At 39.8% G+C, this 24,103-nt stretch overlaps 1 protein-coding gene across 5 annotated transcripts in view; it reads right to left on the reverse strand.

The window, feature by feature from the left end:
* LOC106071066 (rho family-interacting cell polarization regulator 1-like) overlaps positions 1–24,103 on the reverse strand; it is a 73,397-nt gene that overhangs the window by 43,816 nt on the left and 5,478 nt on the right. Inside the window, exon 1 of one of the 5 annotated variants that reach the window (XM_056045041.1) lies at positions 14,165–14,422. The exons of 3 other annotated variants lie outside the window; for them this stretch is intronic. In XM_056045041.1, coding sequence (XP_055901016.1) covers positions 14,165–14,246 — 82 coding nt within the window. In that variant the 5' untranslated portion in view covers positions 14,247–14,422. Of the gene's footprint in view, positions 1–7,525; positions 7,662–14,164; positions 14,423–24,103 lie in introns of those variants that run through there. One more of the 5 variants, XM_056045042.1, reaches the window with a different exon arrangement.

Consider the following 24,103-nt stretch of genomic DNA (forward strand, 5'->3'; position numbering starts at 1 on the left):
CAAAAAAACACAATTACACCACACAAATATACAGGAAAAAGAATATTCCAAACACACACATAGATGAATGAACAGTCCATCAAAAGTCTCTCCTATGACAAAGTGGTAAGAGTCCAACTCCAAACTGAGCTAGTCCGACTACGACGTGAAGTGCATTATGTCACAAGTTATGTTTGCACAGGTCTTCCAGCTCATTCTCATTCAACATACATCTACATCTAGGTCTACAGAGCTTCACATCCAAAGGTTTTCTCTTTTCCTGAGCACTCCCCCCCCCCTTTCTTTTTTTCCTTTTTATCTACTAAGCAAAGAATACTTTTCAACGTACCAAGGTTAAGCCGGGGGCCAGGTCAATCGCCCTTAGACAGACCCTGCTCCCAATGTGTCAACTGAAGCTTCCCCCCCCTCCCCTTTCCCTGTGCCGCCCTTTTTCGTGTCAACGAAACACCTCATTTTATTGACTCGGGTACCCAAAGAGAGGAGGGGGGGGGGGACGCCGCCAGGTATGTAAAGTCTCGGGAGAGGGCGGAGGGAGAAAGGCTTTACAGGTATGTCCATAAAAGGTCTGAAAGCATGGAGTCCCTGAGGTGTACGCCAGGAATGAGGGGAGAGCGAGAGGGCGTAATGTTCCCAGGAGGTGTAGACGAGGAGTCCCAACTGATGTGTACGTTAGGAGAGGGGGTGGGGTGCACGTCCCTGCAAAGGTGTTGACAGCGGGGCGTCAAAGAGAATTGCAGCGAACCTATCAGAATCCCTTCTACATCTCCGACTTCCTTCTGCTAGTCCAGTCTCACGATGACGCTCAGAGAAATACATCTACCATCAGACTGATCATTGGCCAGCACGCAAACAGTTCAAAAGTAGTTTCTTAAGTAGAACAAGAAATGTTTGCGACCACCTACAAACGACGCAAACAAACATACACCAATAACGAATGTTCACAAAATTCCTTGACGCTGAGTTTGTTTTTTTTGTTGTTATTTTTTTAAAATCTTTATGACAGTGGTGCTAACATGCTGACTTTATGCAGTATCGAGGACTTATCTTTGATCATTTAATAAACGTTTGAAACATGTGTATATATATATATATATATACCTTTGTTTAAAGCGGACCGATTTCACAGTGGCGTTTACGCCTGAAAGAATGAAATTCTATTGAAGATCTGAGTTCCTCAGATACAGATCAAGTCGAAACGTAAAAGTTTCCCTTTCAGACCCTGCGAGCAGATAATGTTAAGATCATCTGATTCTGTTGCCCACGGTTAACAAGAGCGTCATGTGGCCAGCACAACGCCTTTACTTTATCCTAACTTAATGTCAGATACCCATTAGAGCTGGGTGGACTCAGAGGCGCCCAAGGATCCCGAAATTAAAAATCCCAGTCTTCACCTCCGGTTCGGAAGCAAAGCGCTTTACCGCTCAGCCACGCAGCCTCTAGGTACAAGATTACTTTTACTCTTCGTTTTATTATTTTTATTATTATTATTAGATAACTGTATGCACATATGATTTGATTTTTGATTTGAGGCACATAGGCACAATTTAGGCCATGTCGTGCCTGGGTATGCACATACATTAAGAGCGTTTTTAAAACAAGGTAAAAGGAGATTGTCATGTAATAATACGTGTTAAGGGTGTGGTTCTATGAGAAATAAATATTGTAAGACAAAAGCTTAAAAATAGCCAATGGTTCTTTCCCGTCTATCAAAGAAGCTATATTTGGTCTGTGAATACAAGGGAAGACAATAAGCAAAGTTTAGTAAATAAGTTACAAGATTCATGTTGAGTCTATATGTCTATGAATCTAGTATTGAATTGAAGCCTAATTGTGTTTTATAGTGTGTGTGTTCAATCCTTTCACGATTTTTTCTGGAAGGATTCAATTATCTTAATTCGTAAAAAAAAAATAAAAAAATAAAAAAAATATTTCTTAAACTAGACAATGACCCGTGGCAACTACTGCGTCATCAGATTTGGGTACCGAAAATTACATGACGTATTACACAGACAATGGAAAGAAACAGAAAGTTTATGCTAAGTGCAACAAATATCAACACAAATTAGGCCGCTATGGCTACTTATGGTCTAACGAAAGTGGCTCTTATTGATTAGTATGCATAAACATGCAAACTATTTTCAGTACATGGCAAAAATACGAGTGACTTATTTAATAGCTGTACGAGACTTGCGTAATCTAGGGTCATCGTTACCTTGTGGTTCGTACGTACTATATCCCACGCAGATTTCGTTAGTTTCTATTATTAGATAGGTTATCATTTTGACCTAATTATTACTCCATTTAACGCGTTAATCTATTTCCATACAATAATAAACATTACGTAGATCAGGGAATTATGTCTAAGATACTAAAAAGTACTTGGATACCAGGGTGACAAGGGGAGGAAATACATCTAAAGAATCAAAAGATTACAAAACATGCTTGCAAAGATCAAAGCTTTTGTTACCGTGTTAATTTTACAATTCTAGTCTGTTAATCAGAATTATACGTCAACACTGTTGTGGTTGGAATTATAAATAGAGTTTGCGTAAAAATATAATGTCTTAGTACGACAGACCCGAAGGGGCCGACCACGAGTTTGAATGTAACTTTAATTGAATTGGGGAGGGGATATAGTTGGAAAGTCGCATAGTGGATTAAATCAGTAAACGAGACATGTATCAAGAACAAACATTGAGCACACCAACCATGTTCCAGGAGTCCCGCAGGGGCCTTCCACGAGTTTGAGTGTAACTTTAATTGAATAGGGGAGAGGATATAGTTGGAAAGTCGCATCGTGGATTCAATCAGTGAACGAGACATATATCAAGAACAAACATTGAGTACACCAACTATATACAGTCTGTGACTCCAGGAAGATTGAACAAACAACAACAACAACAACCTCACATTCTACACATACATAAAGTACATACTTCACATTCCAGTATCAATACAAACAATAGATAAGACGTGACATCAGTTTCAAAACAAAACCTTTCCATTGAAGCAAAAGATAGGATCTCCCGTAGGACACTTCACAATAACAACAAAACAACCGGCCACAAAACGTTGTAAGTGCAAAAAGCCTGTAGTGTCGATCTGAAAGTGTCACAATGTCCGATGTCACTGAACAACAAAAAGTTATACTTCGATAAACAATGCAAACCGGAAAGACTTGAACAAAACAGACGACACCGGTCACCGCCCTTAGGATTGTCAACAAGAAGAATTTGTAGGAAATCGGTTTGAAAAGAACAAGACACAAATATTAAAAAAAAAAAATATTTTAAAAACAACAAAAGCTTATAAGGGGCATGACATTTACAACCGTATATCTCAGTATTGTAAGATTTATTTCCCCTTTTCTGTTAAAAAAAAATTACCACTAATTAATTAAACTAAACTGACAGGGGGGGGGGGGGGGGAGGGGTATTCGTAAGACTATTCACATTCTGACATGTGTGAGTTGGCCAGAAGGAAGGCACGCAGTCTAGGACACAAAATCGTTGGTAATTGACAACAAAGAAGTGAGCATGTCCCTTATAGTTAGCTTTGGGCTGTCTAGCTAGCCAAGTCTTACTAATAAAGTGAAGCGTAAGAGAAGTGGTTCTCAAACTTTTCAAGTGACGCCCCCCACCACCACCACCGGACCAAAAAAAAGGTAATTACCCCCCCCCTTTTAGCACTATTTCTTCTAATAATAAAGCCTCGAGCTAACATCATATATTTTGTTAACAGCGATGCATAAATTAAATTATTATTTTTATTAAAAGAGCAAAAAACAAAGAAAGAAAGGAAATGGGGGGGGGGGGGGTCCAATAACTGCATTCTGAGACACGAGTCAGTAGCAAGGAACATGAAGGTTTGTAAATGGGCCTGATCTCGTAGTTAGATTATCCTCGTGTACAGCCACACGTCTTGTACTGGTGGGCCCGTTTTGTTCACGCAAAACATTTCAACGGAGACGCGGTGGCTGAGCGGTAAAGCGCTTGGCTTCCGAACCGGGGTCCGGGGGGGTCGAATCCTGGTGAAGACTGGGATTTTTTAATATCAGGATCTTATGGCGCTCCACCCAGCTCTAATGGGTACCTGACATGAGTTGGGGAAAAGTAAAGGCGGTTGGTCATTGTGTTGGCAACAGAAACATCATCTGCCCTATAGACCACACGGTCTGAAAGGGGAACTTTGAAACATTTCAACTGACCGATGGTACGCCACTCAGGAGAAATCTGACAGTTCTAGCGCAAGAAAAACGTGACTCTATAGAGTAAAATTGGCGAAGCCGTCTTGAAATGTCTTTTTTTTTTTTTCAAAATAAGGTTTGGAATCTTGATGCAGACACCTTTTGCGAAAGCATAATTTTAAAAAAAAAAACTGATAAAAAGATGAAACGACATCACTTTAAGTTATATAATTTTCTAACACTGGTAATAATGTTTTTACTTGATCAAATGTAATAGTGAATAAAATAAATGAGAAATTGACAAGCTCTCATCCGAATCACGATGCCTATTATAAGCTATCCCGAAAAGATCAACGTCTAATCTTTCGACTCAGGACCGGACACAACAGAATGAAACAACATATGCCCCGAAAGCTCAAAATTGGAACCAGTGAAATCTGCCCTCGTGGAGTGTCACCAGAGAATGTTGACCTTGTCCTTAAAAACTGCATTCTTTACCAAGAGGCCTGAACAAGACACTGGCCCCAAAAACACCCCAATAGAAAGAAAACTATATGGAGAGCTCCCTGATTTGGAAACCACTGCGCAGTTCATCTCATGTATTGGTCAAGTCATCTGAACGCTTCAACATAAAAATGAGAACGAGGAAAAAGAAGATGAAATATAAAGCTATAACTACAAAGCCAAAACATATCTTTGGTCCTTAACAAAAAAAAAAAAAGACCGCCTTTTCACACACCACGCCTCAGCTTGAGAATCGCTGGACATGAGATTATCACGGTGAATAGGAGTGTATTGTTAACATCACTTCAGTTAGTAACATGATGTAATTCCGTATCAGAAAAAGCATTACGGACGGACTATATGAAACACCATTAACTTTGAATAGCGGGAAGCTAAATGCAACTGTCTGCAAACAGATTTAATCACCAGGAAGCTAAATGCTAAAGACGGCATCTCACGTTACAGCCTTGCAGTGCAGTATTCTGTTGATCAAGGTAGACGGCAATCCAAGGCACTTCACGGCTCAACCTTGTACAAACAAGTTTCAAGAACATAGGCATACGTTCAAGTTTTTTTTGTATTTTTTATCTTTCTGAAACTTTAAGGGACAAGACTGAAAACTGATTTTACTGGCAGCCGTGTTTTCTCGTTACATTCATCTTCAAATTGCCCCATCTCTCTTTCTCTAACACTTCCATTCTTCTCCCCATGAATCTTCCCTTTCAACCTCTTCCTATCTTCCCCTCTCTATCTCATTCTCCTCTTCTCCGTCACTCTACGTATAATAACAAAAGAGAATTCTGTTTGGTTACAAGTTGAGTTCATATTAATATCTTAGTAAAAAAAAAAAAAAAAAGATGGTTTTGGAAATGTGGATTGGATATAATTCGTTTATTACAAGTTGAGTTCATATTAATATCTTAGTAAAAAAAAAAAAAAAAGATGGTTTTGGAAATGTGGATTGGATATAATTCGTTTATCTAGTTAATTCAGCAATACGACTGGATGAGACATACAGTGACATTGCTAGTTAGATAGCAACAAACTTAAGATCATTGAAACAAAAACTGATCCAGAATTTTTTACCAGCCACTGAGTCTGTATGTATGTTTGGTCAAAATCTTCCATTTCACATTCTTGGATCAAGTTGAAACTTTGCACAATTATTTCTTGTCGATGACAGCACATGAATCCATAAAAAAAAAAATTAACCTCTTAGTTAATCAATTCGTCGTAATAAATTAATTATGTTTTATGTAATAAATTAATTTTGTTTCATGTATTAATGTAATACATTTTGTTTAATATTTCAAATGTACTACGCTAATGAAAGATAGGCCTTGTGTAGGTCGTTCGCTAAGAATATTAAACCAACTATAAATTCTATTTTTATAAGCACTTGATTAGCTCAGTGGCAAACCGAAGCAGGACGTTTTGGCGCCGCCGTTTTGGTGCCGCCGTTTTGGCCCCGCCGTTTTGGCGCGAAGGTCGTTTTGGCGCCAGCCGTTTTGGCGACTGGACGTTTTGGCGCGATATACATTATGTACGTTTATTGTATTATTTCTTTTAAAAGAATTATTCATATCTATGTTTTGCATGAGTGTTTGTGTTAAGACATATTTTTCACGTACTAAATGTAAATGTGTGTTTGTTTTTCACATCATTTTCTTTAATAAACATTTTGGCTTGCGTATGTGTGTTTATTAAGAGACACACTTTTATTTTCAAAAAGTTTTTTAAGATATTACTTTAAAATTAAAAAAAAAATCAAAAACAAAATGAAACGATGATAGACTAAAAATTGATGCAATTATTTGTTTACATTAACATTGGTTTATTTAATGACTGTATGGTATCTCCAGCTATACATACCAAACACTTGCTAATAATAAGTAAAAATATAATACATGTACCATGTTTCTCAAAATACTTTGATCTTTACTATGTGTGGAGTTATTGTCGTCATTCAGCGTAATAGAGCTTTAGATGTTAACATGGTTTTTGTTATATTACAGTGTGACACTTAGCTAGTTCGTATATTTACACTAATGTCAAATAAAAAACAAAATCTTTTGGAAAGAAATCCAAAAATGTCATCCAGTGCGATTAGCAGAACTCACATATAGCATGTCATAACCATTCAGGAATCTGACTTATTATAGGCCTATATTCATGAAATAAGCAAAACCTTTATAAATAAAAAAAAAAAAAAAATCGCTGAACGGTGTTAGAATTCATACTATACATACACTATTATGACAGAGTGAAATAAACATTATTATAAAAGTTACGTGCTTATTAAATTATCGTCAAATGATATCTCGCGCCAAAACGTCCCGTCGCCAAAACGGCTCGCGCCAAAACGTCCCGTCGCCAAAACGGCGGCGCCAAAACGTCACGTACCGGTGGCAAACACGTCGGCCTTCATCCTGGAAATTCGAGTTAGACTCGGCACCTTCTTTTTGTTTTTTTAATCGCTTTTGTAAAGGCAGCACTGAGAATATCTACATTTTCGTATATGGATCAGAATAAAATAACACCAGAAACACTCTGGCATTGTTGACTATACACATTAATTCTGTATTCTACCAACTTAGTGGCAAACTGATATATAGAAGACACAATTTTAAAAGAAATACATAAAACATTAGGGGAAAACAATCTTTCTGCCACAATTGAAACGATTCAGTAAGTGCGGGTCTTGTAGATTAGGATTAGTATGAAAATGGAAGAAAAAAGATAACCACAAGAAAACAAAGTTTGGCTCTACGCTCATCAAAGTATCAATGTAACTTCTCTCAATTACAAGTAAACAGAAAAATAAAAGGTTATTACCTTGAAATAGCATGCAAACTTTAACCAAGATGGTCTAGGGTTCGAACACTGAAACAATCACTAATTATCCCATCCTGCATTCGATGATACCAGCAACCTGCACCGTTCCTCGAGACACCGTCAACCATCATGAAAAGTTTGTTTTATAACAACAAAGATTGTTTTTAATCAGAACGTCCTACAAGACACCAGAAAAAATGGCTGTCACACATTGGAGATGTAATCCCAACCTGGAAACATAAAACTTCAGATCTAATTCCTTGGCTTCTAGAGTGACTTAAAAGCAGAGACGCATTAGCGTCCATATCGAGCTCGCCTTCTTCCCCGTGTGACATCAAATGAACACAGCGCCCTATACAGCGAGATCAATACGTAACGATGATGAAGTCATGACAGAACCTGGCGTCATAACTAATGTGAAGTCAATACCAGCAATCAATCGCTTGACACAAAAAAAAAAAAAAACACAAACAAATCGATAATTATCGGCCTAGTCATTAGCGAGGCTCCAGCAAAAATGTTAAGACTGGCCAGAGAGACTCGAAAGCTGCCAATTAAGCTGAGAGACCAAAAGAAAATTCTTGTACCATGGCCAAAATCAGAGTGTGGTTGAGTGAGGGAAGGTGGGGGGGGGGGGGGGGCGAATGCACAAGACACACAAGCACATTGGGACAAAACCAAAATGAAGAGAAAAAAACTTGAAAGCAAAGAAAAAAAAGAGGGACCTGGATTCTTAAGGGGTAAGTCGTCCCCCCCCCCTTTTTTTTTTCTTCAAAAAAAACATCCAGCAAATCTTTCAAGAAATGTGGGTGATGGTTTTAAAGAAGGCTTCAAGACGGCTACGGTGTATGCGCTAAGCCAACTGGGAGATTACGAGTTGGAAGAAAAGTCTCCCCCCCCCCCCCATCCCACAATCTCGCCTGGGAACTGGCTTCAAAAGATTTTTTGGTTTTATACAGACACCAGAAAGCACAATTTGACAAGAGATTTGAAGGTAAACCTATTACCATGGGAGACTGACGAGATCGATCAAGGAGAAAGCAAAGAATGTAGCGTCATGTTCTGTACGCTGCTAGATGCGTTTTAAACACGCTCCTAGCAAGTTATGAAGGTAGATAAGAGGGTATGTCCATCTGTACGTTATAGCTGGACAATGTGGCGTCCAGTGGTCATTTTATATTTTAGACACATTTGTTAATGCCTTTTTTGTTACAAATGATAATAAATAGTTTAAAATATTGTGAATATCAGTGTGGAGTTTTCATACCTGGAGGGAACTATATAAATAGCTAGCTTTTTGTCTGTATCTGGTGTATATAATTGAGACAAATCGTCCTGTGGCATATCGATCTAAACTGCCCACAGGTTGCGACGTCACAAGACAGTGTTGAGGCCTGCTATAACGATTGGGTGTCAATGTAATCTGGAAATATAAGCTAATGTCATGTCTATTGAAAAGCCTTTGCTTCACTTACTTAGCACTGCCAAATGTCTAAGCTCTGTCTCTTGTACCAAACACACAAATAAACAATAGCAACGGTGACGTTTTAACATAGCGCCTTTGAAGTTTGTCCGTTTTTCAAAATCTTTTGTTTTTCCCTATATTTCCCCACCCCGAATTTCTACATATCGATTCGTCTTTTTTTTTTGTTAATTCGAAAAATTATAACGGTCGAACTAGAGTTTTTCCCGTGTGGACAACGAGATAGTCTTTATCGTCTCGGCGACCGACTTTTAAATTTCTAGAAAAAAATTTTTGAGAGCCGTTTTTGAGATCCGCGTCCAGGTTCCACCCACCCAGGTTCGACGCAAGTTCTGACTTGAAAGAGGTATTAGATGACAGTGACTTAAGACGCTTTTATAGTACCCTGAATGCCTAAACATAAGTAAGTCTATTGGAGAGACAAAAAGTGACTGCGTCAGTATCGCTAGTTGCTACACGTATTGCGACAAAATCACATCATTTCCCCACTCGCAAACCACCATCAAAATAGCGCGATATTTCTTATAGGCCTGCTAAACTGTCCACAGAGATCTGCCGCCCCAAACCCTTTGGTCTTGGCGTGTAGCTTCCACAGACTAGCAGGCACGCGCTAATCTCACTGACCAGAGAGTTGGCTCAGTGGTCAAACAGAAGATTTAGAACAGGGGTTCTCAACCTGTGGGTCGCGACCCCTTTGGGGGTCGATTGACGATTAGCCAGGGGTCGCCTAAGATCATCGAAAATATAGACTGTTTTTGTCTTTTCTTCTATTGCTGTATGTGTGTGAGTGGGGGTGGGGGGGGGGGGTCGCGGCAGAGTGGGGGATTGTAAAAAGGGGTCGCCGAACATAAAAGGTTGAGAACCGCTGATTTAGAAGCTCTTTGGTCTCTAGTACTTTTTTAACGTTTCAAGTCTCGCATGGGAAGTGTTAGCCCCCTCATGTATAGATAATATCTCGTATTTGTTAACGATTGTAACCAAAGTCAACGAATGAGTAGGTAATAATGTAAAGCATGATTCAACCCTTAGCTATTGCCAGGCATAGATGTTGATAGAACGTCACGTGAGAGGCCAGGATGAAAAGTAAAAAATGGTTTGGATTAAGTTAACACATTCTCTCCTAACTGACGATACCAGCGTTGATTCCACTAGAATTTGGTAAATAATTACGGAGAGAAAGAGTTAAGTTACAGTCTGACCACTTTTTTTAAAAATAGAAACAATAAGTAAACGAATCTCTTATCTACAATGTGGTGATGTGCTTCAGTACAATTGCTGTAATTAGAGCCCACGACGACCTGCTGGCCACACCAAAGAATTTCCTTCAAGCGTAAACAGCGTAAACTTAAGCTGCATGTCCATATCACAAGGTCCTCAGGGCTCGCAAAGACCTTCCTTCAGGGAACAGCACCAGGAAAAAGAAAAAAGAAGAGGCTGACAGAGAAAGCCATGAGAAGACATCTAAAAAATTTGAACAGGTCTATCATTTGAAAGAGTCAAGGCAAAAGACAGGAATAGAGAAAGACAGTCGACAGATCCTGTGTGGTGCCCCAACAGACCTAAGAAACAGGTGAAGGCGAAGGTGATGTGCTTCCTACTAGGCGATTAAATCAAAACCAGCCCATCAATGACTTTCCTTCTCGGAGCGACTATTACTTGTACACTAGCATACAAAGACTAACACTAAAAGCCGTACTTATAGACACAATACTATTCAATAGATTTTTAGTTTGTTTGTGGTTCACTTGATAGTTACTACAGGACCACCAAGGTGAGCGCCATGTCAAACTCGCACAATCTTATAAATTACACTCTCCTCCCTCGGGATACGTTCCTGGTTAATCTTCTCATTTTTGATGTATCTTCAAGTGCACGCACTTATCTTTTGCGATAACTGAAATGCACCAGAGGTTCTCCGATGTGCAAGTATTTATCTGAAGGCTATATTTGGTCCGCAACACCGCCAAGATCGTTAAATTCTATTACTAGGAAAGTAAATCGAGATTGTGTATCTGTATCCAAAATTTAATAGAAGACAAGACGTTGGACAACGTCTGTTAGTTCACCGTGGGATAAATACTCAGGGAAGATGTGTGTAAGGCGGGTGGGGGGTGGCCTAAACAAACTATCATAATTTATTATAACCAAAGTTACACAGAGAACACACTTTCTTTTCAAGAGAGCAAGCAAAGCGAGGGAGGCAGTGAGAAAGAGAGGTGGAGGGAGAGAGAGAAGAGGGAGGTAAAAAAGAGTAGAGACGGGGAGGATGAGAGAAATGGAGAGAGAGAGGAGAGAGAGGGGGAAAGAAGGCAGGGGAGAGAGAGAGAGCGAGGAAGAAAGAGGGAGTGAAAGAGAGTGGAAGATACAAAATGAGGAGAGAGTCGGGAGCAAAGAAGAAACAAGTCATGGGAGGGGGGAAGAGAAAGTCAACCGTTACGTCACGTGTTTCCAAACAAGTGGCCAGGTCACTACTGGGACACACACACACACATCTAGTTTTCACTGGCATGTCACAACAGAGTGGACCAAATGTTTTTTTTTTTGGCTGGACCAGAGTGTCACGTTCGTCACGCCGACATCGGGAATTCCTATGGAACAACAACAGAACCACGAGACATGTCCGCAACATTAGCCGAAAGAAATGCTCCTTTACATCATCAAACGTTTTGGGATTCTGGGTATCAGCGAGAGTCCAGGGAAACAAAAATGTGAGTCAATCGAGGATTCTAGCAAAAAAAAAAAGAAGTATGTGCTCCAATTCTAATAATTTGTGATGTAAAATTTTCACAATGATAACATTGCACACGTAATGACATCACACGCAATGATGACATCACACAGGCGATGGTGAAATCACACAGAAAATAATGACATCACACTAGTGATGGTGACATCACACAGGCGATAGTCACACGGCGACATTGGCATCATACAGGCAATGATGCCATCACACAAGCAATGATGTCATCCCACAAGCAATGATGCCATCACACAAGCAATGATGCCATCACACAAGCAATGATGACATCACACAAGCAATGATGCCATCACACAAGCAATGATGACATCACACAAGCAATTATGACATCACACAAGCAATGATGCCATCACACAAGCAATGATATCACACAAGCAATGATGACATCACACAAGCAATGATGCCATCACACAAGCAATGATGACATCACACAAGCAATGATGCCATCACACAAGCAATGATGACATCACACAAGCAATGATGACATCACACAAGCAATGATGACATCACACAAGCAATGATGCCATCACACAAGCAATGATGACATCACACAAGCAATGATGACATCACACAAGCAATGATGACATCACACACGCAATGATGACATCACACAAGCAATGATGACATCACACAAGCAATTATGACATCACACAAGCAATTATGACATCACACAAGCAACGATGCCATCACACAAGCAATGATATCACACAAGCAATGATGACATCACACAAGCAATGATGACATCACACAAGCAACGATGCCATCACACAAGCAATGATATCACACAAGCACTGATGCCATCACACAAGCAATGATATCACACAAGCACTGATGCCATCACACAAGCAATGATGAAATCACACAAGCAACGATGACATCACACAAGCAATGATGACATCACACAAGCAATGATGACATCACAGAAGCAATGATGACATCACATAAGCAACGATACCATCACACAAGCAATGATATCACACAAGCAATGATATCACACAAGCAATGATGACATCACACAAGCAACGATGACATCACACAAGCAATGATGCCATCACACAAGCAACGATGACATCACACAAGCAATGATGACATTACACAAGCAATGATGACATCACACAAGCAACGATGCCATCACACAAGCAATGATATCACACAAGCAATGATGACATCACACAAGCAATGATATCACACAAGCACTGATGCCATCACACAAGCAATGATTTCACACAAAATCAAACTTCTAAAAGCTTTATACTGTTATGGAATAAGAACACCCGGGTTATCTTAATGTTGTACGACGATGTGTGCGGCCATGCTATGACCCGAAATGTGCCGCTGTGGCCAAAATTAAAACAACGTGCTTTGGTATTTCGCCTATGTTTGTAATAAACTGGCCAGCTGATCAGTCGTAAGGCCCTAACATTCAGCCGATACGTGTCCCAGTTGATCATTAGTAAATAGTAACCTAAAATGAACAAGGAGGGGGGGTGCCCCTGAACAGACACCAAACTGGACGTCTCAGTTGATTTAATGCTATGGCCAGTTTCCAGGTCAATGTGGCCACGAGAAACACAGACACACAGTAAACAAGGATTGTATTCTCAGTACAATCATTCAACCACACACACACACATTGGATTTGAGTTTTTAATGTTCTATACGAAATGTAACGTTTGAACAGCTCGTAGAGACAGGCCTTCCCAGGATTCATGTTCTGGTGTGCACCTTTTGTTTATGCATAGCTCCCCCCAACTCAATGCTATCTTGCATGTAAGGTAAAGGGTATCAGTGTTTGTAGGAGTGCTAGTTACACTGAGACTTAGCACTTCAAGTAGGATCTTTTGGGGGGGGGGGGGGGGAGGGGAAGATGTCTCAATCCAAACTCATTCGCTCTAAATGTCTACAAGCAAAAATTTCAATGGACCTCATTCACCAATTGTAAACAAACAACATTTGGTCACGTGATCTTATTGATAAATCAACGAAAAAAACTGTCACGTGACAACCATCATGAATTAAACATGAGATTGTAAGTTATATGGAAGATATAGAGAACCACGTGGCTAAATGTTGTTTGTTTACGATTGGTGAATGAGGTCCATTAGAACACGTTAACAAGATCTTTCTGCATTGTAGTGACTATTGTACCAAAGTATAATTCTGACTAAATACAACGCAATTAATGTTTTTTTGTTGGTATTAATGTTGCAGATTAAATGTTTAAAAACTAAGACATGTTAATTAAGCAAGACACGCTTTAGATAGATCAATAGATGGATGTAATGCTTCTGTTTGCAAGGAGTGAATGTAGAGTATACTAAATGCCAGAGCTCCTTGTCCTATTCTGGTACCTCCATACTAGCCCTCAAACTAACAGAAATTAAAAAAAAAAACTCACCACAGTGGTCAAGGATGACGGGTTGAATTCGAGTGTCCAAATAAGCATATTCGGGTGCCACCCATGTTGTACAACAAAACATTGTGATATATCGACATCCAAGACTTTCCACAACTCACAAAACTCCAGAAACCTCTTCAAGAGTGTTGGTACATGCAGTAGAGAACATCATCCAGCATGACTCACTAACCACAGGAAGACGACCTAATACCGTACTGATAAATAAGCATGAATAATAGTCAATCTCATGCGTTGGAGAAACACTCTCCGGAAGTAGGTAGGACCCCCCCCCAGCACATACACCTCCAAAGTCGGAATACAAAGCGACTGACCAGTGGACACGTGTGATGATTGACGTGTACATCCTAACGGTCTGTTCTACTGGGAAGGCGGGAGAGGGGGGGCTGTACGTATTGTTTGGACGAAAATATATAGTCAGGGACTCCTAAACTGTTTACCACAGCGGACAAGTATTTTGTCACACACACACAAGAAAATCTGTGGGGGACATATTAATAAGGCGTATCTCTTAGAGTCCCAAGATTCTGAAAGAAGCCATCATTTTATGTGGCTACTAACGCTCAATAGAGTCTTAGATTTAGATCCTCCCTCGCCGTTCGGCGCATTGGGCGGCAAGTCTCCACTAAGGTCTGTCCCTGGCAATGTCTGAAGCCTCTTCCCACCCGCTGTCCCCTGCTCTGAGGTCCTCCATGAAGGTGTGGCGTCAAAGCAATTCGAGGACGTCCCTGTTTGCGCTTTCCTCATATTGGCATCGCAACTCTTGCCTTGCGTAGTGCAATTTGTCAGAGAACATGCCCCGCAAACCTCACGCGACGCTGTCACAGCCTCATTCAGTGGTCGACTCCTAGTTCGGCATAGGATTTCCTCGTTTGAGACCCCTAAAATCCGTCTTAGCCGTTTTTTGTTAAGCCGCATTTGGTCTCTTCCCAATTTTGGCAGATGACTTCCAAGTCTCGCATGCATATGTTGCTGTTGGGATGACGATTGTATGAAGTAGGTGTCAAGGACGCTTAATTTAACCTCAATGCTGCCAACTAAAAAAAAAGCTATAGACTGAAGAGTTTATAATATTGTAGCCGGTAGTGCTAAAAAGTGCACACACATTTCCTATATAACCTTTAAGAAACCTAGCTCCTCAGCACTGACTTTATTCTGTACACCGGATGCACCAAAAAGCTAATTATTTATAGATTTTCCGCCATCTACGAAATTAAAATTTTCTTCATTGCGTTTACTAGTGTGCTCGTCTATATACCACGTCTATGCAAGCATTATTTATTTCAGCGCTAATAAACAAAAAAAAAATGAACACACCTACTAAAGACCTTTCCATCTGGGAATTTCACAAAGTGTTCTTTTCATGCTTTAGAAAAATTAACTTCTTGGCATTAGTATAGAACTCTATGTAGACTTCTGGGTCCAATCTTCAAATAAACTGACCGTTTCAGGCCTAGTGATCTAAGGGGCAGATGATATAAAGGTCCTATGTTTCTACGCCCCACGGTTTAACGAGGGTGTTCACGTGGACAGCACAACGACCAACCGCCTTCACTTATCACCAACTTTTGTCAGGTACACTTAAGAGCTGGCTGGACTCAGAGGCGCCCCGAAAGTAAGGCGTGGTGGCTGAATAGTAAAGCGCTTGGCTTCAAAACCGGGGTCCCGGGTTCGAGTCCTGGTGAAGACTGGGATTTTTTATTTTTTTTACTTTCGGGAATCTTCAAATAATAAGAATACTATTGTTTAAATGCTCTTTGGGTTCCAATATAAGGTGGGGGCGGGGGGGGGGGGGCGTTTTAATAGTCGTCGTCAGGTTTCTTTTTCTTCATCCATTTTATTATGAGACGTGTCCAAATAAGTGTTTTTGTCTTTTGGACGACAACACCGTGTCCCTATTAACTTGAGTTGGTCCAACCTGAGTAATTAAAAAAAAAAAGACGCAATACAACGGGAATGCCAAATTGTTATCCAGTATCGGCGGTCGACAGCGACAAACACTGCCCTCGCGTGGTAGGAACGGCTTAGTTGGGAGTAATCTCCCTTGTCAAGATTACAGGGTGGGGCCACAGGGTAGATGGTGGCGCTCTGATCTTTTGATTGACGTCCGCGTTACCCCCCAGGACAGAGGCCAAGGTCAAAACTCCAGAAAAACAATTACAAGTGGTTCACTGACGTATTGACCTCATAGGTGTATGATATGTATTTAGGTGTTCCGGACTTCAAACGTTTCAGAGGTTCCTATAGATCAGTGATTCCCAAAGCGGTCTATTATAGACCACCAGGGGTCAACGAGACAAAAACGTTTGGGAACCACTGCTATAGATATTATGATTGTTACATTATAGCCCAGACATCGCTGTATTTGGGGCGGGGGGGGGGACAAATGGACTCCCAGATGGCCTGCTAACGACGGTAAAAAAAAAAATTAAAAAATTAAACTATATGGCCATATGATATCACAAGGTCCTCAGGACACAGTACCACGAAAAATAAGAAGAGACAACATAAAAGAATGAACGGGCCTGTCATTGAAAGAGGTTCTATCCAAGGCAAAAGACAGAAAGGAATGGAGAAAGACGGTCAACAGATCTTGAGTGGTGCCCCAAAGGTCCAACAGACTAAGGATTAGGTGAAGGTGAAGCCCAGACGTAATTGTATTATACACGCTTTGGACGTTCCTTCGGGAAAAAAAAAGGTTTACGTCCTAGCCTACAGAACGTCAAGAGATGCCAGCGGGCAGGGGTTCGAACACGAAACCGTCGTGACAATACGGAGAGCTTCCTACAGCTTGGCAGGGATTAAAACGACGAGCAGCGTTTGGAACTCGCGGCCATCGCGAGCACAGTTCAAATGGCAAACCAGACGACGACAAGACAGACAACCCCGTTTTTTGTTACGTTATATAAAAAATAAAAAGTGTGGCTTAAATGGTCGGCAGAGCGCATGCGCAGAGCTTTTGGATCTCTATCGAGGCAGCTGTGCTCAAATCCTGCTTGGGCAGACATTAGTTTTGTTCCACCAAGCACCATTAAAGCAATGAAACCCAAAGCACGTGTCAAGATCAGTTTAAGCGTGAAAGGAAAAAGGGGGGGGGGATAAAAATTAGAATATTAGAGAAGAAATTAATGAAATGAGAGGGGGAAAACGCCCCCCCCCCCCCCCGCCAAAACTATATAGGCGTAGCTTCGATCTCATCACCCCTACTGATAGACTCAATGACTGCTGCTGATGACAGAAATAAAGTGAATATATACATAGTAATGAATGGAGATTTTGGAGAGGGGAGAGAACAAGTTCGCCCCAGTCCCAGCACACAACAGCAGACGACCCATCCTTAACGCCAAGCTAATGAAATAAGTAATAGTTTGGTGATAGTCTATTGATAGTGGTGTTTGTCCAGCGAGTGACTCAACTTCCACTTCTGCTTTACCTTGTCTCAGACTGTAGGTTCAGCTTGCATCACAGTCAATCAGTTCGTGAATTTCTCAATTTGAGCATCTACCCCAGGGGTTCTCAGTCCGTGGGTCGCGACCCCTTTGGGGATCGATTGACGATTTGCCAGGGGGTCGCCAAAGACCATCGAAAAAATTAATCGTTATTGTCTATTCTTCTATTGCTGTATGTTTGAGCGGAGGGGGGGGGGGGTCGCAGATGAGTGGGGGATTGTAAAAAGGGGTCGCCGAGCCTAAAAGGTTGAGAACCGCTGATCTACCCTGACTAACAGTGTTCTATCTTTCAAAATGAATACGTTTCACTACAAAGTGACTAGTCATAGACAGCATCTCCCTCTCTATCTCTTCCTCTTTCATTCACTCTCGCCCCCCCCCCCTCTCTCTTTAACTTTAAGCTTCTCCCTCTTCCTCTCTCCACCCCTCTCATTCTCTTTCCCTCTTTCTGTCTCATCTCAGTCACTTTCTCCATTTTTTTCACTCTCAGACTCATTCACTCCTTTTCTGCCTCCCACTATCTCTCTCTCTCTCTGTTTCCCACTCGGTCTTTTTCTTCTATCACTACCAGTCTCTCTCTCTCTCTCTGGGAGCGTCTTAAGTTTGAACTAAGTTGAGCAAATAAAAAGCATTCGTGTGTGCATATAAACGGGAAATAAAGGCCCCATGGGGAGACGAAGGCCGTTGGTGATGCGCCAGTAATTTGTTTGATTTATATACATCTTCAAAGACACAGGAGAAAACTTTACATTTACTTTGAAAGGTTGAGCATAAATTAGCAATGGTAGATGACTTCAATAAAAAAAATAAGCCCAAAATGTCTGAATATAAATTCCAAGAAATGTATAGGCCTATCTCTTTGTTGAATGACTCAGAAGTTGATACTGGACTTTGTTGTTTTTCAGCTCAAAGCAAAACTTTGTGTGAGAGAAACATTCGTAGTGATAAGTGATAGAATGTGTCAAAGTAACTGATGACTAACTTCCTCGGCTTTAGGATTCAACACTTAAGAATACATTTAATACATACAACCTGCTATTTTAGATGGGTTTTTTTTTTCTTTAACGGTACGTTGACAATATAGTGGCGGGAAAATACAAATTATTAAATCCCTTTAGACGTCTGCTAAACGTGCAGGTAGTCTGCAACAAGGGCAAGTACTCGTCTTCAAGAGCACATTAAAACATTTTTTATGAACAAAACCGTTGAACAAATTGTTAACATTTCACACAATCCAGAAAGTAATTAAAATGAAAGAATCGAAATAGAACTGGTTATGAAAAAGTTTTTATGCCTACCCACAAAGGAAGAGTGATATTTGGATATTTAGCAATCGCAAACAATCAATGGTTGAACTAAAAACATTACAGACGTAGTGTCCTGGTTTTCTTTCCTAAATCTCACCGTCAACTAAAGAGTCAAAGTCCAAGTTAAGTGGACATCACATTTCTTGACTTGGACATCAGCACTTACCTATATAAATATATCATTATGTTTGTATTTGGACATTAGCACTTACCTATAAAAGTCTTTACTTATGTTTTTAATTTACTTAGACATTAGCTCTGACCTATATAATTCTTTAAGGACTCTTACAGCATATACTGTTACGGGACAAAGTGTATACGCCCTTATTCCACAGTTATAAAATACAAATTCCCATAGCGCACTGATATAAAATGTATCCCGAAAGCTAATAATACTTTGTGCTACAAACGAAAAAGAAATTCGATTCTATATTATTGAAAAGTGCGAAAACATACTGCACAGTTTATCAAGATACTTCACTAATCAATACTTCCGTCATCTCTACACCGGAAACACCCAAAAAAAAAACGCTGGCTATTAATGGAGTTGCCTCCATGATGAAAAATGTCCAATAAGCCGTTTGATTCTATGAAAAACTAATCGTGCTCCATATCTCTATGCAAAGCATGTTTCGCACACAGGTGACATCAATGTATTCATAAGCTAAGATTGTATTTACAGATAAAAATAGAAATACATTTCAAGATGAACTAAAAAAAAAAAGAGAGACCTAAAATAGTTACACCAAGCTGCATAACTGTACAGGACATGAATCTCAATGATGTATCCCACCAGAGCCACAAGGCGAACTCTTCTTTCAATCTAGAAGCCTTTCCCTCCCTTTCTCTACGTCTGCTTCTACTGCATGACGGGACAGTCACGCCACGATCACTATCCAATCAATACATTTCTTTTTTTTTTTTTCTGTGGTCATCGATCACGTAAACGATTCTTGCAAACGCTGTTGAAGAGAGATTGAAAGGAACCTCTTTTTTTTTTAATTATTTCAAATGTTGATTATCTCACCACCCATCAAGAAACTAGCCGTACCCCCCCCCTCTTTTTCACACACACCTTTCGGTCCTTGTACTGCATCTCCCACCTCTCCATCGACTGGAACATGTTGACGTCTCGGGTCGCTGATCAACAAGATCGATATTCGGATGCTATTTTGAAAATTGTTTACAAATACCGCATGTTTCTTTCGTTTCGGAATAGCCGCGGTTGTCTGTCGGCGGTTGTTAAAGAATAGCCGGGCTGTCATGTCTTTTCAAGTTAAGGAATAGTCGCGCTGGTCCGTCACTATACCCTAGTATATGAGTAGCTAATTATTCGTCGAGAGGAGCTAGTCTTAGACAGAAAAGTTATCCGCGAATAAAAACTAGTTTCCGAATAGGCATCTATAGTCTCGATGCATTAGGGTGGTTTTATAATCGATTCACACTCACAGGTTTTCATAGAAATTTCTTACTTTTAGGAACATGGTTTTTAAAAAAAAACGAAACTGAAATTAAAGGTACAGGAGTTGATTCAAAAGATATAAGCCCCTCGCCCCTTTTTTTTTTAACTCACGTGCCAGGCACTTTAAAATAAAGGAATATGAATCTACTTTGAATCAAGATGTGACAAACACGAAATCTAGATCTTTAGGTAGATAAATCTTCACATAGATCTCTCGACGAATTCATAGATAGATAGACAAAGAGAAAAAATAAAAACCCAACTAAAATGATTGAACAAAACGAAAGGTCACATTTCATGGTGTTTTGTTTTTCTTACTGCAAGTAAAATACTCATTAGATATGTCCTTATTCTATAGTTTTAAAATACAAAGTCCCTTAGTGCAGCAGTGATTAAAAGATGCTGTTAGCTCTATACAAAAATAAATTTTTAAAAACTTCCATTACTACATTTTTGTCATCTTTACACATTTCAACAAATCAACAATTGTTTTCGGCACGTAACAAAGACAAGACCCCCCTTCCACCCTCTCCATAAGAAATAAACAACTTTATCCCCATAATAAGACTAGCGTCAAAACAAAACAACAACATCAACACGCCCATAACAACGTCACGCTCAACATGGTAGGAACACCAAGTGCGACAACACTACCGGAAATCACGAATTCGATCGTATTATTCACATGGCTGTACACCATAACAAAATCAATTGGTATGAAATGTTTTCTTCCAATTTCTAATTGTCTCTGCTTACGGCGGCATGTGCAACCGTAAAAGATGGAGGAAGCATTGTGCAGTTTTTTATAATACGATTTATATTTATAGACTTTTGTTTTTTAGACTGGAATGTCAAGATCATTCATCAGTTTTTTTTTAAAGTAAAAGCTGCAGCGAGAGTAGAAAGATGACCCAAAACCAAATCAAGGGCAAGTTAAAAAAAATCTTATTTACAGACGCTAACTTCTTGAAAGCAAAGTCTTAATCCTTGCTGCTGTCATCATAGACGCATGTACGGACAGTTGGTACCAACATATGCACAACCCCTGGACAAGTTCGCTGAAGGCATGTGTCCGCCAGCCCCTGGACAAGTTCGCTGAAGTCCTGTGTCCGCCAACCCCTGGACAAGTTCGCCCAAGTCCTGTGTCTGCCAGCCCCTGGAAAAGTTCGCTCAAGTCCTGAGTCCGCCAACCCCTAGCGCTGAAGGCATGTGTCCGCCAGCCCCTGGACAAGTTCGCTGAAGTCCTGTGTCCGCCAACCCCTGGACAAGTTCGATGAGATCCAAAAATAATAAGTTAGCAGAAAATAAATCTGGGGCATCGCTGTATGAACTTGGCATCAACATGTTCCGAATCACAAATATGAATGTAGCAATTCAGTGATGCCCAACTTCTCATATTAATTCTACTTCAAAAGATTCCCAATACGCAATGGAGAAAAGAGTGAATCAAGTGAATCGGTTCCTAAACACAATAATCTATATCAACGTCTAATCTAAAGAAATCAAACAAACAAAAAAAGTTTAGCAAAAGCAGCGGATGACGTAGAATTAATCTTTACAGACTTTTCAAGTGTAATAATAAGCAAGCGTTAATTAAGTCACATAGCACAATCATTTTTTTACGCAAGAATCCAGGAGCAATTCCCCCAAAGCCAGACGTGTCTGTACAGAAGAGAGCAGGAGACACGGGTAAACACAAACACAGAAAAAAAGGCTAGACAGAACACTTAAACTCTGGAACAAAGGTAAGCCCTTGTTCAGGTATCCAACGCTAAGTTCCATGTTTGTGTAGCCCAGTCTATCTTCTTCTCTTGTCTGGGGCGTGAGGGAAGCCCAGCAAGTTTTCATACAAACAGGTTATTATGTTAAATAACATTCTTTAAAAAAAAAAAAAGAGAGATTTTGGAGCCTCTTAACTCTTTTTCTCCGAACTGACGATACCAGCGTTGATTCCACCAGAATGTGGTAAATAATTACGGAGAGAAAGAGTTAAATATATCTCCAACGGACATTTTCTACAGCGGCCTCAAAAAAATAAAATCCTGGTCTAGTAATGGAACATGAATTAAGTAAATGAGCCTATTAACTATTAACGCAATACATTAAAACTTATTTGAGAAAAGAATAAAAAATTTTGAACGTCTTACAAGCTGTAAGATACAAATAACAAGATACGTTCTTATTAACTCTTTCTCTCCGTCATTATTTACCACATTCTGGTGGAATCAACGCTGGTATCGTCAGTTAGGAGAGAAAGAGTTAATGAGCTCTGATAGCTTTGAAATGTTTAGTGGCAGCCACGCTACACGAGGACACGGCGAAGAACAGAAGATCTTCTACTTATGAACTGTATCCGTGAGAACTGACTCACTTGAAGAAGCAACTGATCCTGGATCACAAAAGATGACAATGCCGAGTATATCATTAGCGCAAGTTGTCACACGTTGAGTCTTTGTAACGTGATACTGTAACATAAGATTGTCTGTGCTCTTTTCATATCTATAGGCATACAATAGGTAGTGTCTTATAACTCAAGCCTCTTGGTTTCTAGACTACTGCAAATACTGCGCCATTCTACCTTCCAACAATCTCATTGTTATTACCAGATAATCTAGATCTATTAAAAAGCAAAATATATTTATTTAAACGCCTTAAAAAAAAAGAAGCTTATATAAGGGGAAGAACTGGGCACTTACAAATATATATATATATATATATCAAGAATGTAGAAGTTATTTCCCTTTTTCAATATCAAACAAATGAATTAATTACCAATAATTAATGGACTAAAGTTACCCTTTCAGACCTTGTGGTCTATAGGGCATATGATGTAAAGTTCAACTGTTTCTGTGGTCTATGATAAACGAGTGTCATGTGGCCAGCACAAAGACCTACCGCCTTTCCTTTCCTCCAACTAATGTCATGTACCCAATAGAGCTGGGTGGACTCAGAGATGCCCGAAGATCTCGAAAATAAAAATCCCAGTCTTCACTGGGAATCGAACCCTGGACCCCAGTTTGGAAGCCAAGCGCTTTACCATTCAGCCACTGCTCCCCCCCCCCCCCCCAAATGGATTAATTGGTTAATTTTGTTGTTGATTCATGTTTTGTTAGGTGCAATAAATAATTGTTAAAAAGTTTCAACTTTATCCGAGAATGGCTGTGAGAGAAATAACATGTACAATTATTTAAGGGGACAAAATCTGAAATATTTAACCATATCTGTGAATACTGAAAGATTAGTTTCCCTTTTGAACATCATAAAAAATAATTAATAATCCGTAATGAATTGACTAATTCATTAATTTTTTTTTACTTCCTGTTTTGTATATGCCCTATTGAGAAAAGTTTCCACTTGATCCAAGAATGGCTGTGGGAGAAAGAACATGCTCAAACTTCTTACCAGACCCAACAAATGATTCACAGAGAAACTAATGATCTTTTGTTAATTTTTGTCATAAACTGATAATAAACCAATTCAAATTCCATGAAAAAATTCATAACAAATAGCCTGTGCCACAACAGAAGCACAAAATGGTATGACCCAAAATTTTGATCAATAATGAATTAGGTAGAGAATTTCAAACTAATACCCTAGTCCAACAAACAAAAATATTGTGCATCAAATAAATGAAATCACTCATATCAACAGTTAATCAGTCTCGATATCACTCACATGAACATTTATGCAGATTTGACATCAC

The sequence above is a fragment of the Biomphalaria glabrata genome, chromosome 10 (assembly GCF_947242115.1).
Source record: "Biomphalaria glabrata chromosome 10, xgBioGlab47.1, whole genome shotgun sequence".
Lineage (NCBI taxonomy): Eukaryota > Metazoa > Mollusca > Gastropoda > Planorbidae > Biomphalaria > Biomphalaria glabrata.